Genomic DNA, 18,426 nt, shown 5'->3' on the forward strand with positions numbered 1-18,426 from the left:
TTTGTCACAATCATTTCTGATTTGTAATGCCGATTAACTAGTTACTTCAAGAGAAATAGTACGATCCCCGGGGGGGACTAAACCGGGATCGTGCTTTAGCTCCTCCTGCTGGTCGGCTACGCCCGATGTCCCGCCCGCCTGCTTCTTTTCCCCTCGCGCATCCCCGACCTCCAACTCTCCTTCTTCCTCCAGCTTGAGCCTCCGTCTTCCCTTCCCTCTCCCCACCACAATGCCCTCTCCTCCCACTGAAAAACGCCAGAGAGTCCGCACCAAACGATCGCGCACAGGATGCCGTACCTGTCGGTAAGTTGGCCGCCTGCCCCTGCCCCGTGCCCGTCCCAACATCAACATACTGACCACCACGACAGCGTCCGACGCATCAAATGCGACGAAACGCCCGGCGCCTGTACCAATTGCACCTCTACCGGTCGATCCTGTGACTACGACATGCACCGTCTCCCCCCAACCCACGAAATCCCCCACCTCACCAGCGCCCTTGCGCGTCCTCTCGCAGCCGGCTTCCGCTGGAAGATGACCTCCGATGAACGGCGCTGCTTCTCGCATTTCCAGAACTACACCGTCCCGGGTCTGCTCGAGCTATTCGAATCGCCGCTGTGGCAGAGAGTCGTTCTCCAGATGAGCTACTCCGAGCCCGCGGTGTACCACGCGGTCGTCGCGCTGAGCGCCGCTCAACAGGACATGGAGGCGTACGGGATGCCATTGCCGGGCGAAACTCGGAACAGCGTGTGGCAGCAGTTCGCACTGGAGCATTCCGTCCGCTCGTTCTCGCTGCTGAACAAGCGTCACGCGTCGCAGGACCCGACGTTCCGAGCCGTCATGGTCCTCTGCTGCTTGCTTTTCGTCCTGCTGGAACTGCTCCAGGGCCAGTATGACCGCGCGTGTCAGCATCTGAACAGCGGGTTGTTGATCCTGAAGGAGCTTAAGGCTGATCGGAACCTCGTCGAGTCAACCTCCTCGCCCATTGAGACGTGCGTGGTTGCAGCATTCGCACAGCTGGACAACCAGTCCGCTTTCTTCCCGCTCCACGGTCCGGTATTCTGCTTCGATGACACAATCAAGTGCCACCTGTGGCTGGAAGCCCACCCGTACGCATTCAGCAGCATCTACGAGGCGCGCCAGACCCTGGACCCTGTGACCAGCGGCGTCTACCGATACCTGGCGGTATGCTGGCCGCTATCCGCCCGAGGCGTCGGCCTGAACTACCACTCCCTGCACCTGAAACAAGGGGAACTTCTCTCCCAACTTCAGCACTACGCGGAGGCCTTCGAGCTCTTCTGCGACAGCCCACACTCCCTCCGCAACGGGCGAGAAACCCGCGCAGCAGACATCATCCGCGTCGTCTACAAAACCCTCTCTCTCGCAGTCAAAGTCTCCCTCCTCCCCAAACACTCCCACATCATCGACCTCTACACCCCGGAATACGCAACCCAACTTCAATCCGTCGAAGACATCATGTCTAAATTCCCCTCCCGTCCCAGCATCAGCATGGAGCCGTCCATCGTTCCAAGCCTATATATTATTGCAATGGGATGCAGCGACTTCGACATCCGCTTACGAGCCATTGAGGCCCTGGATGGCTGGCCGCACTTTGAAGGTCTCTTTGATTCCCAGTGGGTTTCGCTTCTCGGGGTCGAGAAAATGGCGATTGATGTGCTGTCGTTGAGATATGAGGGCGGGTCAAGTGAGAAGGAGTCTGACTCTGGCCAGGGTTCTGAGCAGGGGTCGATCTCCGGGGAGGAATTGATTCGCTTGGAAGAGAGGATTATTCAGTTGAGAGATCATGTCACCAGGGGTCATAAGCATTCTCTTGAGGAGATTGCTGCTTCCACGGCTTATGTCACGGCTTGGCCGTGCGTAGCGCTGATTCAGGAGATGAAGGCACGGTATAGGTGATGGTGATCGTGAGGATTGTTGTTATGGATATGGCTGGCACGTGGAGCATGGCCATATAGGCCATGCTTATATATACTTGTCGGTTTCCCATCAGCGAAAGTGATTGTGTGGAGGCACTGGTAGTGCACGTACATTGCCTGCGCGATGCGGCCAGGCAGAGCCTCGATCCACATCTTGGTGGCAGGGTTCATTTTTCTGACATTGACTGTCGGGGGTTCGCGCGATGTTCTGGGGCCAGTACGGCCTTCATCGGGCTGAGGATGACACTCGCCACCTTGCCGTGATCGATATTTACTTTCTGCTGAGCGGCCGCGAGGGAGCGGGCAGAAGTTGCACCGAGTCTGTCGGAACCGGCGTGACTTTGGGGCCCTCCTGCAGGCCCTCGCACAAGAGCTTCCATCTCATCTCCGTAACATCGCCTCCACATCGACCCTTTTGTCCAGGACCAAGTCGACCCGAGCGTGTTTCTTGCAGATGATTGCCATTGGCCCACGACGCAGAGCTTGAAAATGCCGGGTGTGTCCGTTACAAAGCGTGGCATAGTCACAAGTCAGGCATAGTCACAAGGCTCCCGCGGACGATGGCGCGGATGGCCACGATGACTGCTCGAATATGGTGGAATCTGTCAGAAAAGGGACCTGAGACTTATATATGAAGAGTCCCAAGAATATTCTATCCCGGAATATCCTTATTATATTGACATCATCTTAGAGGGCGGATGGGTTCACCGAGGGGTCAATATGATCAGAATGCCATGCATGGGAAGTGGAAGCGTGGTAAAATAACAAAATCTCATCGGAGGAGTGGGCTTTCCGCGGTTCGTGTGCGATAGGAGTGTGTAGTGTAGAGCAGTGTAGGCAGTCTTTCTTCCTTCTTCCTTCCTTTCCTTCCTTAATTCTCTTTATCCACTCATCCTCCCCCCCACCCCCACCCCTCTTTCACAGCCCATTGCCCTCAAAGACCATGAATCTGATACTTTAGATGTAGTGCAATGCAATCCAAGAGATATTATCAATAGATAACTAGCACCCTTATCAATTCTTATATCCAGGTCCAGTCGTAGTATAGTCTAGTATAGTATAGTATAGTATCGTAGTGCTGTGATATTTAAACCCTGGGTTGTATATGCAATGCGGAATGCGGTATGCAAGCGGGATGAGTGAGACCAGGGAGGGGGCCCTGCCTGCCTAGTGGGCCATATTTGGATTTTTTTAAATCAAATCAAATCAAATCAAAACAATCCATGACAGCAGTTTATTCCATTGTCATAATTATCATTCTGGTTATGATTGTAATTGTAATTACAATACAAAGTATAAACATAGTAGTCTTACTGTGGCTATTTATTTATCTCTGGTATGTGAATACTAAGTATCTATAGTATACAAAAAGAAAAGAGAAAAAAATATATATATATAAATAGTATGAATATAAATATAAATACTATAAATATATTGTCTTACCACCTCATCCCCTGATTCGGAAACCAGTTCATCGTATTTGTATTCACATTCGCTGTCGCCGTGGCCCATCCCTGATCCAACCCATTACCACCATCCATACTCCCCCAAAGATCCAGGAATCTATCCATTCCGATTGCCTCACCAATCAACCCCTCACCCCCCTCACCGTCACCCTCACCCTGTCCGTTCATGCTCATGCCCATGCCCATGCCCATGCCCATGGATAGATTCTGTCCTCCAAAGGGCATACTCAAATCCCCGAAATTAATCCCTAGGGCACCGCCCACTCCCACTCCTACCTTCCCAGCAATCTCGCTCTCACCCTCACCCTCACCCTCACCAACCCTAACCCCACCTCCACCTCCACCTCTCTCCGTCATCCTCTCCCCCATCCTCCTCCTCATATCCCTCACAATCCGCGGCATCTCCATCTCCATCTCCATCGCCATCTGCCCCTCCACTCCCCTTGTCCCCCTCCCCTCTACATCCCCCCCTTCTTCATCCGCACCCCCTCCCTCGCCGCCCACGCCAAACTCACCACCCTCCCCAAATAATCCGCCATAGGAGTATCTCGCGCCATATCCTCGAACCTGGCGAGATAATTCGCATCCATGGCCTCCCACGCGCGATCCGCGTGAACACTGAGCGGCCTGCGTTTCAGATCCTGGATGAGATATATATAAGCCGGCGAGGGGAAGTTATAGTGGGTGAGCCAGCGGAAGGGCTTTGTCAGGGGGGAGGTCATGAGGGATGTGTCGGATTGGAGTTGGGTGATTGCGTGGGTTATTGGGGAGTCGGGATTGGGGTGGGTTGGAGAGGTAGAACTAGGGGAGGAGGAGAGGTGGTTGGTGCTGTTGTTGGTGGTGGTAGAAGAGGGGGAAGAGGAGAAGGTAGAGTATTGTTCCAACAGCCTAGATTTAGACAATTGGCCGTGGGCGGTCTGCAGGACGAGGGAGTGGATTGGGTTTTCGGGGTTGCAGTGTTGGAGATATTTTTCGGTGATGATGGCGGAGAGGGTGGTGAATGGGTCGGGGCCCAGGTCTTTGGCGATGGGTTTGAGGGCCGGATTGGTGAAGTCGAGATGGAAGGCGCTGTGGCGGGTGAAGTCTGCGAGTGTGCTGCGGAGGACCGGGAAGAGGGCTTCGCTGGGCTGGGGGTGCGGTGGAGGCGGGGATTTCATTTCAGGACGCAGGTCCAGGTCGTTGACGTTGAGCGGGGGGAGACAGTCCCAGGTGGGCGTGAGGAGGGAGGTCTTGTGGTCGGACATCTCGCAGATGCGGTGGTCGAAGAGCATCAGGGACCACCAGAGGCGGCGGCGGAGCTCGGCTTCGAGGGCCGGGAATCTGCGGTTGCAGGACTCGAGGTGCAGGCCCATTCGTTGGGCGTTGCGCATCGCGACGCAGAGCATGGAGGAGAGGGAGCGTGGGTCGGTGTCGGGGCGGACGGAGATCTGGGTGTGGTGTTAGGTGGTGGATGGGTGATGTGCATTAGGGCTTCAGGGAAGTGCTGACTGGTGGGTATTGGGCAGGGAAGCGTAAGCGACAGATAGCACATACCAAGTAAAGAAACAAAGCCGTCAAACTCTCTCGCTCCCCCGAGCGAAAAACACCACAATTAACCAGCGCCTGCTGACACGCAAACCGAAATCGCGTCAACAACTCATCCCTGGGCGACCCGACCACCCCCCGACATTCATCCTCATCGAGACTCAGCACCGCAACACAATAGATCCCAAACATGAGCGCCTCCAGCGTGTGGCCAATATTCGCAATATCAAACGCGGCGTTGATGATCCGCGACTGCAAGGTCGGAGTATGCGTGACCTTGAGCAGCGGATCGACGTTTTCCAGATACACCTGCCAGAGCTTCAGGATCTGGGCTTGGGGGGGGTGCAGGGCCGAGAGGTCAACGTTGGTTTTACGCGAGCCGAAGAGGAAGCTCTGGTCGAGCGTTTCGTAGGATTGCTCGATGGCTCGTTTGAATACACTCTCCGGGGGGGAGGGGTGCTGGTGCGTGGTGGGTGTGCGTGTGCTACCACTACCGTTCTCATCGTCATCCTCGGGTTCTAGGGACTGTGCCTGGTCAGGGGATGCAGGTTGAGTTGTGGGGTTGGCGTACCATTTCTCGCATGACGTTCCAGAAGCTCCTGCATGGGTTAGTTCTTGATGGTCTGGATGTATTTGATTTGGGATTGACTCACTTGGCCGCATACTCCGGTTTGGATCTGCCGCTCTCTTTCTCGCTTCTGGGCTGCTCATCAGCTCGATCTGTATTCATTGTCTTCCCACATCTCCCCTCAACCCCCACCTCATCACAATCCCTCTCCTCCCCCTGACACGCCCTCTCACCCTGACCAGCACCCCCACCCCCAGCTCCAGCCAAACGCATATGCATATCCGAATGCAACGGCTCAAACTCAACCCCATTCTCCACCAACAACCCCTCATACCTCCTCAGTCTCTCCAGCAAAGCCTTCTCGGGAAACCGCCGCCGACGCTGGCGCGGTGCAGCGATGGGGACGCACTGCGCGCCGGCCCGCACGCAGCTGGCGCAGGGGAACTGGCGATCGCAGCGGACTTTGCGCTGTTGGCATTGGAGGCAGGCGAGGGCTCTTGTAGGCTTGGGGGTGAGGGAGGGGGAGGGGGGATGAGGTGGGTGGGATTGTTTGGGGAGCATTTGATGACAGGGAGGTGTTTAGATGTTTAGATGGGGTGGAATGGATGGATGATGGATGATGGAGAGAGAGACGGGGGTTGAAGTACCCGGTCGGGGAATTCTACGGGCCGAGCCGGGGGTTTCTAACGTCCGAAACGCAGCAGTAGCAGTAGTAGTAGCAGTAGTAGTAGGAAAAGTGGCAGTGATTCTAATCATAGCCTTGGCCATATTCCAGACCCCAATCACAGCTCACAGCTTCGACCGTCTCGATGGCACAGAAAACGACTCTAAATGCCCGTGCCACTCCTGCGGGATAGAAGATCGTTCCTTAGTCGACATCTCCAGCCACCCCCCCAGGATCCTCTTCTCGTCTTCTCCCCACCGTTTCGTCTCCTGGCACAACCACTCGGCAGTCGCTTCAGATACACCAGAAACATCCTCGAAGGGGAGATGGTGTCCTGTATTCGGGATGGTCACCTCCTTGACGCGACCGGTCTTGTATCCCCCGCTCCCGCCAATGCCTTTGCCTGTGCGGTGTAGCTTTTCGGCGCGCATCGTGGGTGTGGAGACGGGACTTTGGTCGCCGAAGAGGTAGAGGACTGACGGCCGCAGGTGCTTTATCATCTTCCATAGGAGGATGGGCTCCAGGCGGTAGAACGGATAGATGCCAGATGAGGGCCCGATGATGTCGGGGTATAAGCTGGGGTCGTGCGAGAATTGAGTGTCTGGGTCGTTGTCGATGTCTAGTGGTCGCCTGTTCGGGAAGTTGCTGCGCAGGTACTGAGCGACTTCTTGGTGCTTGGTTGTGGCGAGAGTGACCGGTCTGGATTCCGGGTCGGGGGTTGATATATCCTCGAGATCCCGCAGACCGTGTTTGAGCCATAGGTCGAGGACTCGCGCGTCCCACTTCTTGTATCCTTTTTTGAAATATGCTGCTGAATGGGACCGAGATGGCCAGACGTCCTTTCGAGCGAGCGAAAGCTTTGCGAATATCGGGCCTTTTCCGTCTATCACGTCTTTCGCTATCACAGGTTCGATGAGAACGAGTGAAGTGAATAGACGGGGGTGTATCAGGGATAAAAGCGCACTGGGATATCATCAGACTCTCTCAACACCGTGGATACAAGGAAAACAGAAAAGGGGCCTTCCTAGATACAAGATGCCGAGGGACCTTGGAGTCTAGGGGTATACCTCCGTTTTCTGACAGACGCTAGAGGAACTTACACCTGTCCAGCCCCCAGACTGTGCCCGACCCCCATAATCGGGCGGGGCATGTCGGCCTTGAACTGATTGATCATGTAGAGCAGGTCACGGCTATGGTCCAGCCACGACGCTGGTTCGAGTTAACCTTGAACAAACGGGGCTGGGGATTGCATCGTACGCTCGTTCCCGAGGTGCTCTTCATTGAGTATGCCACTTGCAGCTTGGTTCACCGAATCCGCGATCCAGATCGAGCGGATACGCCGGCCCTGGCGGTTCAATTTGCCATACACCTCTTCCCAGAGCGGCTCGTAGACTTCCTATTCCGTACCTTTAGTTATGTGGTTCATCTCGAACAATAATCCTGACTTACCTTGGGAAATCCGCCCCCGGTGGCACCGATGATGGTGACATCTCCAGGTTGCGGGTTTGGGTTCGACTTGGGGGTGTATCTCTTCACCACCAGCTTCAGGGGATCTTCCGCCGTTCGCGTTGCCCGGGAATACTCCCGAATATGCTGGCAATCAACCACATGCTCTGTGACAGTAAAGGGAGAAGCCATTTTCGATGTCAATAATTAAATCAACGACGGACAACGCACAAAAGGGTATATAAATACTTTAAACCCAAACCCATAAGCAGAACAAAAGAAAAAAAGCAAACCCCAAGCTAATCGCAAAGCTAATCCCAGCCCGACAACAGCGGCTGAATCTTAAAATTCAGCGATTCGATCATACTAACCGAACATCTCCATCCAGGCGACAGATAGTGATTTCCAAATCACATTTCCAGCGTGTTTCCCTCGTCGATGGGTCCTGTCTGCTCGTCGCTTCCCCTTACCCAAACTAATAAGGGCCGAGAACTTATTTTGTCACGCTATTGCCCCGAGGGGAATGTGGCTTTGAGTGACCCACCACATATCCCGATGCAGGTTTTTCCTCAGCCTGCGAGCCAGACACCGCTGTTTGCCGCAGCATTGGTATGCGACAGATAGGTCAGGTATCCATGTTCCGTCACGTTATCTGATCTCAGCCAGCCACGGAGCGAGCTGGTGACGTGGGAGGGGGAAGTGCAAAAAGAAAGAATGCGAGAGCAGCAGAATGTGGACAAGCCTCCAGCTCCACCGTTCTTGGATGGCGGCCACGTTGGACACTAAACGCCTGTCCCGGGCTCGCTAGCGACGGTTCGGGACGTGGCTGACTGCCGGGGCAATTAATTATTCCTCGGGTGTTCAGATCTCGAGCGTCTGAGATAAGGGTCATTTTCTCTCCCTGATAGGTGTGAGCCGATTCTTAAATCGTTGCAATGACTCGCTGCATTGTTTGCAGTTTGTTGACTGCCCTCTGACAGGGGCGAATTGGTGTGGTGGAACCGCGAATCCGCGTCCGATCATCGCCGGGATTTGGTTGATCTCAGCCCGACCAGCCGAGCGGTGGTCTAGCCGGGGTGGTTTGGTCTCATCGTATACCATGTAGATAGATACGTTCACACTTTTCAGCAGTGCCAATGAGCACAGTGGACCTTTTAGTACCGCCATACTGTCCGTCGAGTGGGTCAGTCAGTCAGTCAGTCACCCACTCACTCATCCACCATCCACTCAATTCATACAGGGAGTCAGTCCAGTCCAGTCCAGTCCCTCGGACACAAAAACCAGCGAACAAATGTAGTGTGTAGACAAATACACATCCCCTCAAGCCCTGAATGAGGAAGTCAGACAATGCTGCCAACTCCTGCCAACCAGAGACCTAAAACCCAACACAATACATCACCACACCCATACCCACATCCATGAGCCCAACCACTCGCATCCACACAATAATCTCATCTGCCCTGATCAGCTAGACAGACAGCTACTCAGCAATCCGATTCCAAGTTCCGAGCCGAAACTCCGGCTGGAGATATCCAAGCGGCAAGCCAGCCCACGGAAATGATCACCGGCGTTGCATACCAATGCCAACCTTGAGAATGGGGTGTATTCCGCATAAATCCTTCAGCATGAATCATCCATCATTCATCCCTTGGGTGTGTAGTGCTTAGCCACTGTTATCCTGACTGACTGACTGACCCAGTCACGAGTCCGTTGTTCTGTGTAACTGTGTATTGCGTAGGATTTAAGGTGTTGAAAACAAAAGCCATATCCCCGAAGTGGTATAAGAAGTGCAAGTAGAGCCAAAATTGGAGCTGGAGCTGGAAGAGCTGGATCTGGACCTGTGTGACTATCAGTAACCACCCCGCGCAACGCAGATCCTATCTGCAAGCCATGTGGAGACTAAGAGCTTCTCCATCTCAAAGGACCCAATAAAGCCAAGCCACTTTCACGGCTAATCATTATCTGACACCTGCTTCTTATCTGCCTAGGGGTCGGAGAGAGTGGAGAAGGGATCATAGTCCATGGAGGAGAGAGGAATTCCAGCCGACGAAAATCTCTCTCCGCCCCTCATCCTCAGGTGCGCCTTTGAGGTAGTTTCGCTGCCATACCACTTAAGCTATCAGCAGAAGATTTTATGCCACAGGGGCTGATCCCTCACATGCGCGACTGCGTGAGGGAGTGACTGCCACACAGGTACAGTCTTCGAAATCTGTAGATCTCATATATGCTTTGAATCTGGATGGTTGACGGATGGACATGCTCTCTCTTTGGGGATGGCACTCAGAGTGAGGAGATGAGGATGTAGGTGGGTTGGGTACGTGATATTGCTGTATTGGTAAGAAAAGAGGAAGGGGAGGAGGAGGAAGAATGAGGGAGGGATGAAGAGGTGGCCGCGAGGCTGCAGAGACAGTCACTGACAGGCGGTGCTAACCTCAGGCACCGCTGGCATTTTCTATCACTTTGCTCAGGCTGTGACCAGATGCAGACAGACAGACAGACAGACACACAGATCCTTGGTAGTCGCAAAAAACACTATAACTGCACACAGACTGCCATGGTTCTATCAGAAACACACCGTCCCCTTTTCCATAGGATAATGCCAATGATATATCAATTAATAATTACAAGTAATTAGTCGTCGCCAGCACGAATACCAATACACAAACACGAACGCCCAATCATGGTCTATCCCGCAAACAATCCAGCCAGCCAGATCCTCATCCACGGCTAAGGAAGTCTAGCCTTCGCACCCCCATACCTCTCCATAACCATCGAGCAGAATACATTCCCACCAAGCGTATTCAGTGTCGTATCCACAAAGCGCCACTCCTCCGTAGTGAAGGCATTCTCTCCGATCAGCCGATCAATCTCGGCATCGATCTCGGTCTCGAGCTCGAGGACCAGGGCCTGCGTCATCCCGACAGCGGCGCGGTACGTCGGCAGATGGAACAGCTCGTAGACGACGTTAACGGCATTAGTGAGGTACTGGGCCTTGCCCTTGTCGTAGGCGCGCTTCTCCTTCTCCCACGAGGCGAGGTCGTTGACCAGCAGGACGTGGTCCTTGAAGAGGCGGAGGTAGCGCGCGAGTTTGGGGCTGTCGGTGTCGACGGGGGAGTTCATGCTAAATTTGCAGCATTTGATTATGTATCTGCGGTACGCTGGTTAGTGACATGCTGGGGTGGCGGACGGCCGACTGACAGAATGGCAATGTCCTCGTGGCGGTACTTCATGTACTCTTCCATGTTTTTGTACTTGCTTGGGGGCGGTGGTCGCGTGAAAAACCGCACCACGTTCTCGAGTAATTCCTGGCCAGCAGTATTACCAGAGGTCCGATCCAGCTCTAGTATTTCGTCGACGGTTCGATCGATGTCTGCCTGTAGGGCGGAGACGGGTGGCTTTCGGTCCTGCAAATCCGGACGCATACGGTCGACGTAGTTCTCCAGTATCTTGTTGAACTGATTCATGTCAGTTTTTTCGGGTATTCACTTGAGCGCACTTACTGCTTCGATATGATTCATCTCCCAGAAGTCTAAAGAGTCAGTACCCTGCTGATTCAAGATATCAATGATCAACGTACCATCGAGCACGATCGTATGGACATTGATGTTGGCCAAGAGCTTCATGCGCTGCCGGTCCCCCTCCGAAAATCCATGGATTACAAACCGGACCCAGCTGTGCTCAAGGTCCGTTGCAAGCTCTCCACGGGCGATGTCGGCGATCGACCTTTCCGCCTTGCGTAATTGTTGTGCTGTTTTATCGACGGTGTATTCTCTGAGCAACGCCTTTGTTGCCTTCATCACGATATCCTGGTGTTTAGTTTGTCGGCAGGAAACGATGCCACTGGGCCAGGGGAAGCCGGCTTGCAGAGGTGACAGCTCAATTGCGTTGTCACTTCTTTGGAACTGTCCTTCCTCTGGACTATCCGTCGAATAACATCTGGACCTCATGTAGCGGTTGAGGCTCAGGAATGGGGGCGAAAGGTATTTCACGCCTCCATTCAAATAATCGTACATGAAATGTACCGGGCATTGGTACTTCCGATCTTGTTGGGAAGACAGCCCCTCTAGATAAGGTTAGCTGTCGACCAGAAAGTAAGATGACAGGAAGACGCTGAGGCAAAGGTGACCCCGCTCAGGACTTCTGACAGCAAGATACCCACCTTGAACCGACAATTTTCCCACCCATTTCCCTCTATCGCAGTGATATCTGTCTGGATGAGAAGCATGATGAAGGCTGATTGCTAATTGAGGCCAGTTCAGGAAGCTCCGGCAGTCCTTTTATAACTGTCTGTCAGATGTGATACCCGATATAATAGCCCAAATAAATCCATGGTTTCCGGTGGCAGATTGCGTGGGTGGGTCGCAGCTGCATACCAGATAGCTTCCTGATTCCCGAAGACAGATCCAGAGCAATGAGCATTCGGTGCGAGATAAGGTACAGGGGGCTAGCACCCGGCATGATGGATGGCAGCAGGCAGACGCTGATAGTGGAGGTCATGATATCGAAGGCACTCCGGTCTTCTATTTCTAGGCTCCTTCTCTCTTGGGTTAGCGCAGCAGCAGTCAATACACTGGATTCGAGTGACATTCAGTATTGGATTCCTGCATGTGCCAGTGACCTCGACTTGCAGCACCCATATCACACAATACACCAATAGATAGACATTTTCAGTTCTCGGGCTTTATGTATCAGGACACGAATAGTTAAGGCGTCTCCCGGTTCTGTCGAGACCACATCGGTAAGAATCAGTGTTGGTCATTACGTCATGGCGCCACATACAGGCTCGGTGTCGAGGACAGCTACTGTTATCCATGATTGCTTTTGCTTCAACGCCTATTTAATAAGTGATAGGCCAAGGACCCAAGGACCTGGATACTGGATCGCACTCCTTACTGTCAGCAGGGTCACGAGAACAGCATCGCAAGAGCGACCAAAATATTGGACATATCGAACAACGCGTATGATAGAGCGGGCCTTCGATTGCAGGCCAACGATGTCGAACTTCCAAGTCCATGGGTCGGATCTGGGTACTTCTGGAGACCTCCAGAGGCTCGGTATGGTACACTTGTCGATCTAGTGGCTGAGGTGCGTTAGTAGTGTGGAGGAGTCCCGCGATGATTGATCGTCGGCTGCTGGCAAATGATCCGTCAAGCGGCTAGCGGTACGGAGTAGTGCCGTGAAGTCTCCTTTGTTCCTTGACAGGTTATCGGCGCGCATCCTCGAAAACTGCCGCGTATGGTGTCTGGATTGCACTTCGTGGTTCCCATCGATGTCCAAGCTCGATAGGCCAAGATCGTGAGATACATTTGTTTTGACGTTTGCCAATTTATTGACGTCTAGTCTGTGTCAAGCCCGCATGTACCGTTCAAGCAGCAGTATGTCTGGTCATTGCTTTTTCTGGTAGTTGTTCTGGAACTGGAGCATATTGGGCCATAAAGCTAGGCTCCCTGACTCGGATAATGCTCTCAATATACCAATTGGTGGCTGAGATGTAGACTTGTGGTAGATTCAGCCTTTCGATTGCGTTCCAGTACGATGTGTTCCAGGATAATTCTCACACAGGAGGGCTTATACATCGTGCCCTCGAGTCCGAGGACCAATAGGATTGCACGAATCGTGGGACCAGTGTCTGGAGATGAATTCCGGTGTCCTCAGGATCTATCGAATCGAGGTATAGGACAGAACAAATCCCAAGTCGAGCCCCAGGTGTGCTGAAACAGTGACATGTCGTCTGGCAGGCCGAGGCAGTGTGAAGCAAGAATCACTAGTGACAGCCAGTGAGTGCGTTAGCGGTTAGTGAAGCGACAGTAGGCCTCTGCCGATCTCCCCTCGGTATTCTACATGGTAGGGCTGTTCAATAATTTCCGTCCTGGAGATATGATGCATGTCGGCAATCCGGCCTTCATTCTGCCTATGTGGAACCCGATGACTCTCGAAAAGTGAAAAGGTAGACGCTGACAAGGGTACGTCAGTAGATGGTGAACAGATCACATCTCGCATCCTTTCACAGCCGCCGATCACCCGTCGAGTCGGATGCTGAGGATGGTGGAGGAGAGAAGAAGACGGAGGGAAGGAGACGGGATAAAACGCCGACGGCGGCACGTCCATTGGTCCGGACGCGCTGTTACCCGATCGAGAAGTTGATCCGATACGTCTCGTCTGAGGAGCAGTAACAACATTCATCTCTGCATAGTAACCTTACCTATCACCTTCAATTCCACCTCGAATTGCCTCTCGGGGACCATATTTTGTCGTCGCGTTCACCGGATTCATAACAGACACAACTTTCATAACAGCAATCGGTCTGGATCGCGGACGAGAACCTGACCTGTCACTCGGTTTGCATAAGTATCTCATTGTGCAAAATGGAACTCGTCTCCACAGAGCAAGGGATACAGCTGTATCTGGCGCTTCAGGACGTGTCCAAGAACACCCTTCAAGATATTTTAATGTCGCTCTGCTATCAGGTTCCCCACGCATATGGGCTTGTGGAGAAGAGGCTTTTTGTCGATGAGGATGAGGTTGCGCCAGTGGATGTGACGGAGGAGGAGGATAGTGATGCTGATGATGATGATGATGATACTGAGAAGAGTGATGTCGAGGACGAGTCCGAGTCCGAGGGTAGCAATACAGCCAGAAAGAGAAAGAGGACGCAGCCGGAGGAGGACAGTGCTGGTCCGAAGAAGATTCGGCTGCGCTATGCGATCTGTATGAACTGCGAGGAGGAGTATGATGTCACGGATAATACAAGTGAGAGCTGCAAGTATCATCCTGGTAAGTGATCCCTGGAAGCTTCTGTACGCAGGCTGATTTTAGTTAGGCGAGCCAGAGCCAGACGATGATTTCTTCGCGGGCCATGACGAGAGGACCTGGAGAGACATTGATACCCCAGAGAACCGGGAGGAGTATCCCCAGGGCTTCATCTATGAGTGCTGCGGCAAGAACGGCGAGGAGCCGTGTACGACTGACTGGCATCGGGAGAGGGGGGCGGTAGAGCCAGACATGCCTCGCTATAACGTATTTACCGGCGCTTTGTATTACTATTAGCATATTCCTATCTTCTAGTCTGGGATCCACTATGCGTCCTCTCTGGTCTTCACTCCAGAACACAATCTGTAGAAACGAGGATCTCCCTACTTGCAATAACCATGACCTTCCCAATTCAGAACTTTTTTTACTAGAACAAGAGGCAACGAGATCCATGTCTTACCGTCTCTTAAATTCCATTCATCTAATCCATTACACTCTTTAATGGGAAGCTCACAGCAAGCCCAGCTCGTAGAACAAGTCTTGATGGTAAAAATTGAGAGAAATTCGGAATCTAGCTCGTAAAGAAAATAGATTCTCAATTGATCGCCTTGTTTGACTCAGATAGTTGCCTCTTGTATTGTACTTATTTCCTGCTCTTTCATCACAGCACCCAGCCGGGCTTATGCAGTCTAGAAGCAGATATATACTCCTGCCCACCAACCAAACAATCCAACTTCTTGTTACTACGTTACCTCCAATAACTCCATTGCAGGTTCAATAAAAACCCCACTTACACTTCCAAGAAAACAAAACAAAATAAAACAGAATAAAATAAAATAAAATAAGAAATGCCAGTCACTCACCCAACACCAGCAGCACAAAACAAGAGTAAGAGAAAGTGAAGTAAAGCCACCACCCATCCGTGGAACCAAACCAAACCAAACCAAACCAAACCAAACCCGACTCGGGACCGACCCGGCCATGCAGGCAGTCAGGCAGGCAGTCAGCCAGTCCAGCTGCCGACAGACTTAGTTATCGATAAGCTAAAAACCAACCACCACAACACAACTCACAGCTCGACCATCTCAACCAACATCCTCCTCGTCCTCACCAAACCACCTACCTCTCTACCTACTCCATCAACAACCACCTACAACCCACTATCAACCACCTACCACCACCACCACCCACCGACAGAAAAAAACCGCCAGAATGACCCGCCCCCAACACCAACACCAACACCAACACCAACCACCACAACAACAAACCCAAACCCAAACCCAAACCCATCCTCACCCCCCAAACCACCACCACCACCACAACAACAACACCAACAACAACCACGAATCCCAAACCAACCCTCCCCATCCACACCTCCCACTGCACATTCTGCAACCACCTCCTCCTGGCCAGCACGCGCTCCATCGCGACCCTCCCGCGCCGAAAAGAGCCCGCCCGCGACGCCGCGCTCATTTTACCACTCCCATCCACCACAACCACAAACCCAACCACAAACCCAACCACAACCACAACCAATCCAACCTCAGCAAAGAACCCACAGCCCCAACCCCACTACACCATCCTCCTGCGCACAACGATCCCCTCGCGAAAAGCAACCCTAATCCGGCGCGAGGACGGGTTCGAGAAGCGGTGGTTCCTGCGCTGTGGGCGGTGTCATGTTGTCGTGGGGTATTATCTGGATGGGGTGCATTTTCCACACCTGACACAACATAAACATCAGAATAAGGGTGTGGAAGGGGATGAGGAGGAGAGGGATGGGGATAGGGATAGGGATAGGGATGGGGATGGGGATGGGGAGGATGGCGCTGGCAATGAGAAGGAGAGGGTGGTTTATCTGTTGCCGGGGGCGTTGATGGAGACGCGGACTATGATGGATTTCGAGGGCGGGGAGGGGGATGTTCATCGGGGGCAGGGGGATAAGGAGTGGAGGGGGTGGTTGGGATAGGAATATCTTATTCTGGGTCTTTTTTATGATACTAGTGAACACGAACTAACCTAACACTCTTTTCCTTATGTATTGTAGGTAGTAGGTGCGGAGTATTACCTATTGGGGAAATATGGGGGACATATGGGGATCCGTATCGGCGTGATCCGCACGGGGAGGTGAGACGGTGCCATGTACTCTACTATATCTACCTGTAAACAGCAACGCCTACATAGTTAGTTACTACACTTATCTCATCAACAGCAACTGATCCATGTAACAATAATAGCAAGTCATCCATGTACCATGACACCAACTCATGCTATATTTATCTTAAGCAGCAATCATACCGCAGCATACCACTGTCCGAAAACAGCTACTCAACCACATCGTGTCAATCGCAACATATACAATACAATTAAACTAAACTAGCTCCAGCAACGCCGCACGGCTGGTAGAGGGATCGCAGATCGCATGTAACAGAAATCATCAGGAGCGTCAGGAGGGTATCGATACGTGAGTCGTTTAGTTGGCGAGGATGGTGCGGACGAGGTCTGCAGACAAATACGAGTCAGCATATGCATATCGACCAGACCAGTAGGTTGCGTAAATGGCACGTACCGGTGTAGTTAATCTCGCCAGAGCTAGTATCCACAGCCTTAAGAAGCTCATCGACTTCATCGTCGGACATCTTCTCGCCGAGGTTCGTCAGGACTGTATATCTATTAGCCATCCGATCTTAACCAGCCCCCACTCTCTTCATATCCATCCTCTCCCATCTCACCCAATCTGGTAAAAAGGTAGACATACTATACCGCAACTGCCCCACACCGATAAACCCCGTCAAATCCTTATCGAACACCTGAAAGCCCCGACAATATTCATCCGGCTCGCCGGGATCACGGAAGCCGCCGGGGCGGTTAAGCGCCTTGAGGAACGACTCGAAGTCGACTGCCACCCCACCCAATGTTAGCCCATCCCCATCTCCCATATCACACAAGTATAGATATGAATAAGGCAACGTACAGTCACCCCCAATACTCTTCTCCAGATCGGCAATCTCCGCCAGCGTGGGGTTCTGCCCGCAAGCGCGCAGGAGGTCGCCCAGCGACTCGATGGCGACTTTGCCGGTGCCGCGCTTGTCGAAGAGCGAGAAGGCTTCCTTGTAGTTGGTCGAGGCCTGGTCGGAGTGAGTGTGAGAATCGGGCGATCGGGACATTTTGACGGACGCAGATGCAGAAACGCAGAGGATTGGGGGAGGGGAGATAGGGAAGGGAGGAAGAAGCAGGACAGAAGACAGAAGAAGGTGAGGTTGGATGGGCAGCAGCAGCAGCGGCGCCGAACCACGGAAACAAGCAAAGGGATTGGATTGGAGGGTCGGAGTCGGGGCCGGGATGGATGGACGGATCCAAGTGTGACGCCGACAACGACGACAACAATCAAACAATCCTCTGTTCGTCGCTGCCTCTGTCGCTAGCTATCCCTGGGCCATGCAGCAGACAGCAGACAGGGTCCTGATCTGATGCTATCCGACGTCTCCTCACGCGGTCTCTCCCCGAAACGATGATGCATTCATTGCCGCATGGGGAATGAGAGGTGGCCACGTACCATGGTTGATGTCCTGATTGTTATGGGTGTTCCACGAACAGAATGCTGGGTGCGAGGGATGGCAAAGGGGGGGGGAGGTAAACACCGGAACGGGCAATGGCAGGGAGGACGAGGCAGTTGGAATGCAGCAGGAGGGGAAGGGGGAAGGATTGGGAGGAGGTGAGGCGGGTGGAGAGCAAAGGACAGGGCGGGCTAATCTGTTTGGGGTTCGTTGTTGTGGTAACCAGACACCTGAGGCCGCCGCCCTGCCGCCCTGCCGCCCTGCCGCCCCTATTATTTCCCCGGGATCTGCTCTGTATACTAGCAGTATAGAGTCCCTCGTCATCGGGTCAGTTCTTACGATCCAACTATGCTATGACGTGATGCTCACGCGGACTGGAATGAACCAACCGGATCAAGAACCTCATATACAGAAAGCAACGCTATCCTCCTGGTATCCCGTCATCACGCGTAAATGTTCAGACAGCCTACTGATTGACGAAGAACAAAGAACAAGCAAAACAGACCTCCATCGCGGTACA

The 18,426-nt window shown here is 53.0% G+C and overlaps 7 protein-coding genes across 7 annotated transcripts; 3 read left to right on the forward strand and 4 right to left on the reverse strand.

Moving 5' to 3' along the window:
- Window positions 1-229: 229 nt before the first annotated feature.
- Window positions 230-1,914, forward strand: BO70DRAFT_283929 (Zn(II)2Cys6 transcription factor domain-containing protein; the record flags this gene model as incomplete). The annotated part of the gene is made up of 2 exons (XM_025539104.1): window positions 230-303; window positions 369-1,914. The coding sequence occupies 2 exons, from the start codon at window positions 230-232 to the stop codon at window positions 1,912-1,914; spliced, it is 1,620 nt and encodes a 539-aa protein (XP_025403128.1).
- A 1,944-nt stretch (window positions 1,915-3,858) lies between these two features.
- On the reverse strand, window positions 3,859-5,649 carry BO70DRAFT_328527 (fungal specific transcription factor domain-containing protein; the record flags this gene model as incomplete). Its single annotated transcript, XM_025540741.1, has 3 exons — window positions 5,578-5,649; window positions 4,934-5,523; window positions 3,859-4,827 (listed from the first exon to the last, which is right to left on the reverse strand). The coding sequence occupies exons 1-3, from the start codon at window positions 5,633-5,635 to the stop codon at window positions 3,859-3,861; spliced, it is 1,617 nt and encodes a 538-aa protein (XP_025403129.1). The 5' UTR covers window positions 5,636-5,649.
- A 620-nt stretch (window positions 5,650-6,269) lies between these two features.
- Window positions 6,270-8,257, reverse strand: BO70DRAFT_384337 (alpha/beta-hydrolase). The gene is made up of 4 exons (XM_025545652.1): window positions 7,606-8,257; window positions 7,414-7,552; window positions 7,257-7,365; window positions 6,270-7,119 (listed from the first exon to the last, which is right to left on the reverse strand). The coding sequence occupies exons 1-4, from the start codon at window positions 7,792-7,794 to the stop codon at window positions 6,282-6,284; spliced, it is 1,275 nt and encodes a 424-aa protein (XP_025403130.1). The 5' UTR covers window positions 7,795-8,257; the 3' UTR covers window positions 6,270-6,281.
- Window positions 8,258-10,246: 1,989 nt separating this feature from the next.
- Window positions 10,247-12,039, reverse strand: BO70DRAFT_75875 (uncharacterized protein). The gene is made up of 5 exons (XM_025548694.1): window positions 11,762-12,039; window positions 11,180-11,665; window positions 11,103-11,131; window positions 10,801-11,057; window positions 10,247-10,750 (listed from the first exon to the last, which is right to left on the reverse strand). Exons 2-5 carry the CDS (start codon window positions 11,613-11,615, stop codon window positions 10,330-10,332), a joined length of 1,143 nt encoding a protein of 380 aa, XP_025403131.1. The 5' UTR covers window positions 11,616-11,665; window positions 11,762-12,039; the 3' UTR covers window positions 10,247-10,329.
- Window positions 12,040-13,753: 1,714 nt separating this feature from the next.
- Window positions 13,754-14,671, forward strand: BO70DRAFT_376559 (uncharacterized protein). The gene is made up of 2 exons (XM_025545137.1): window positions 13,754-14,376; window positions 14,423-14,671. Exons 1-2 carry the CDS (start codon window positions 13,968-13,970, stop codon window positions 14,647-14,649), a joined length of 636 nt encoding a protein of 211 aa, XP_025403132.1. The 5' UTR covers window positions 13,754-13,967; the 3' UTR covers window positions 14,650-14,671.
- A 529-nt stretch (window positions 14,672-15,200) lies between these two features.
- On the forward strand, window positions 15,201-16,131 carry BO70DRAFT_376560 (uncharacterized protein; the record flags this gene model as incomplete). The annotated part of the gene is made up of 2 exons (XM_025545138.1): window positions 15,201-15,240; window positions 15,340-16,131. The coding sequence occupies 2 exons, from the start codon at window positions 15,201-15,203 to the stop codon at window positions 15,972-15,974; spliced, it is 675 nt and encodes a 224-aa protein (XP_025403133.1). The 3' UTR covers window positions 15,975-16,131.
- A 420-nt stretch (window positions 16,132-16,551) lies between these two features.
- BO70DRAFT_358141 (putative cytokinesis EF-hand protein Cdc4) lies at window positions 16,552-17,869 on the reverse strand. The gene is made up of 4 exons (XM_025542223.1): window positions 17,324-17,869; window positions 17,108-17,248; window positions 16,919-17,011; window positions 16,552-16,851 (listed from the first exon to the last, which is right to left on the reverse strand). The coding sequence occupies exons 1-4, from the start codon at window positions 17,514-17,516 to the stop codon at window positions 16,823-16,825; spliced, it is 456 nt and encodes a 151-aa protein (XP_025403134.1). The 5' UTR covers window positions 17,517-17,869; the 3' UTR covers window positions 16,552-16,822.
- Between the last annotated feature and the right edge of the window lie 557 nt (window positions 17,870-18,426).

Source organism: Aspergillus heteromorphus, assembly GCF_003184545.1.
Source record: "Aspergillus heteromorphus CBS 117.55 chromosome Unknown BO70scaffold_2, whole genome shotgun sequence".
Taxonomy (NCBI): Eukaryota; Fungi; Ascomycota; class Eurotiomycetes; order Eurotiales; family Aspergillaceae; genus Aspergillus; species Aspergillus heteromorphus.

Excerpts from the sequence above, each read along its gene's own strand:
- BO70DRAFT_376559 (XM_025545137.1), top strand. The coding sequence starts at position 13,968 with ATGGAACTCGTCTCCACAGAGCAAGGGATACAGCTGTATCTGGCGCTT. Across the intron at positions 14,377-14,422 it reads GAGCTGCAAGTATCATCCTG|GCGAGCCAGAGCCAGACGAT; the intron begins GTAAGTGATCCC and ends GATTTTAGTTAG.
- BO70DRAFT_358141 (XM_025542223.1), bottom strand. The coding sequence starts at position 17,516 with ATGTCCCGATCGCCCGATTCTCACACTCACTCCGACCAGGCCTCGACC. Across the intron at positions 17,249-17,323 it reads GAAGAGTATTGGGGGTGACT|TCGACTTCGAGTCGTTCCTC; the intron begins GTACGTTGCCTT and ends GTGGGGTGGCAG. Across the intron at positions 16,852-16,918 it reads TGGCGAGATTAACTACACCG|ACCTCGTCCGCACCATCCTC; the intron begins GTACGTGCCATT and ends ATTTGTCTGCAG.
- BO70DRAFT_75875 (XM_025548694.1), bottom strand. The coding sequence starts at position 11,615 with ATGTACGATTATTTGAATGGAGGCGTGAAATACCTTTCGCCCCCATTC. Across the intron at positions 11,132-11,179 it reads CCATACGATCGTGCTCGATG|ACTTCTGGGAGATGAATCAT; the intron begins GTACGTTGATCA and ends CTGACTCTTTAG. Across the intron at positions 10,751-10,800 it reads CACGAGGACATTGCCATTCT|ATACATAATCAAATGCTGCA; the intron begins GTCAGTCGGCCG and ends AGCGTACCGCAG.
- BO70DRAFT_384337 (XM_025545652.1), bottom strand. The coding sequence starts at position 7,794 with ATGGCTTCTCCCTTTACTGTCACAGAGCATGTGGTTGATTGCCAGCAT. Across the intron at positions 7,553-7,605 it reads CCGGGGGCGGATTTCCCAAG|GAAGTCTACGAGCCGCTCTG; the intron begins GTAAGTCAGGAT and ends GGTACGGAATAG. Across the intron at positions 7,366-7,413 it reads AGAGCACCTCGGGAACGAGC|CGTCGTGGCTGGACCATAGC; the intron begins GTACGATGCAAT and ends AACTCGAACCAG.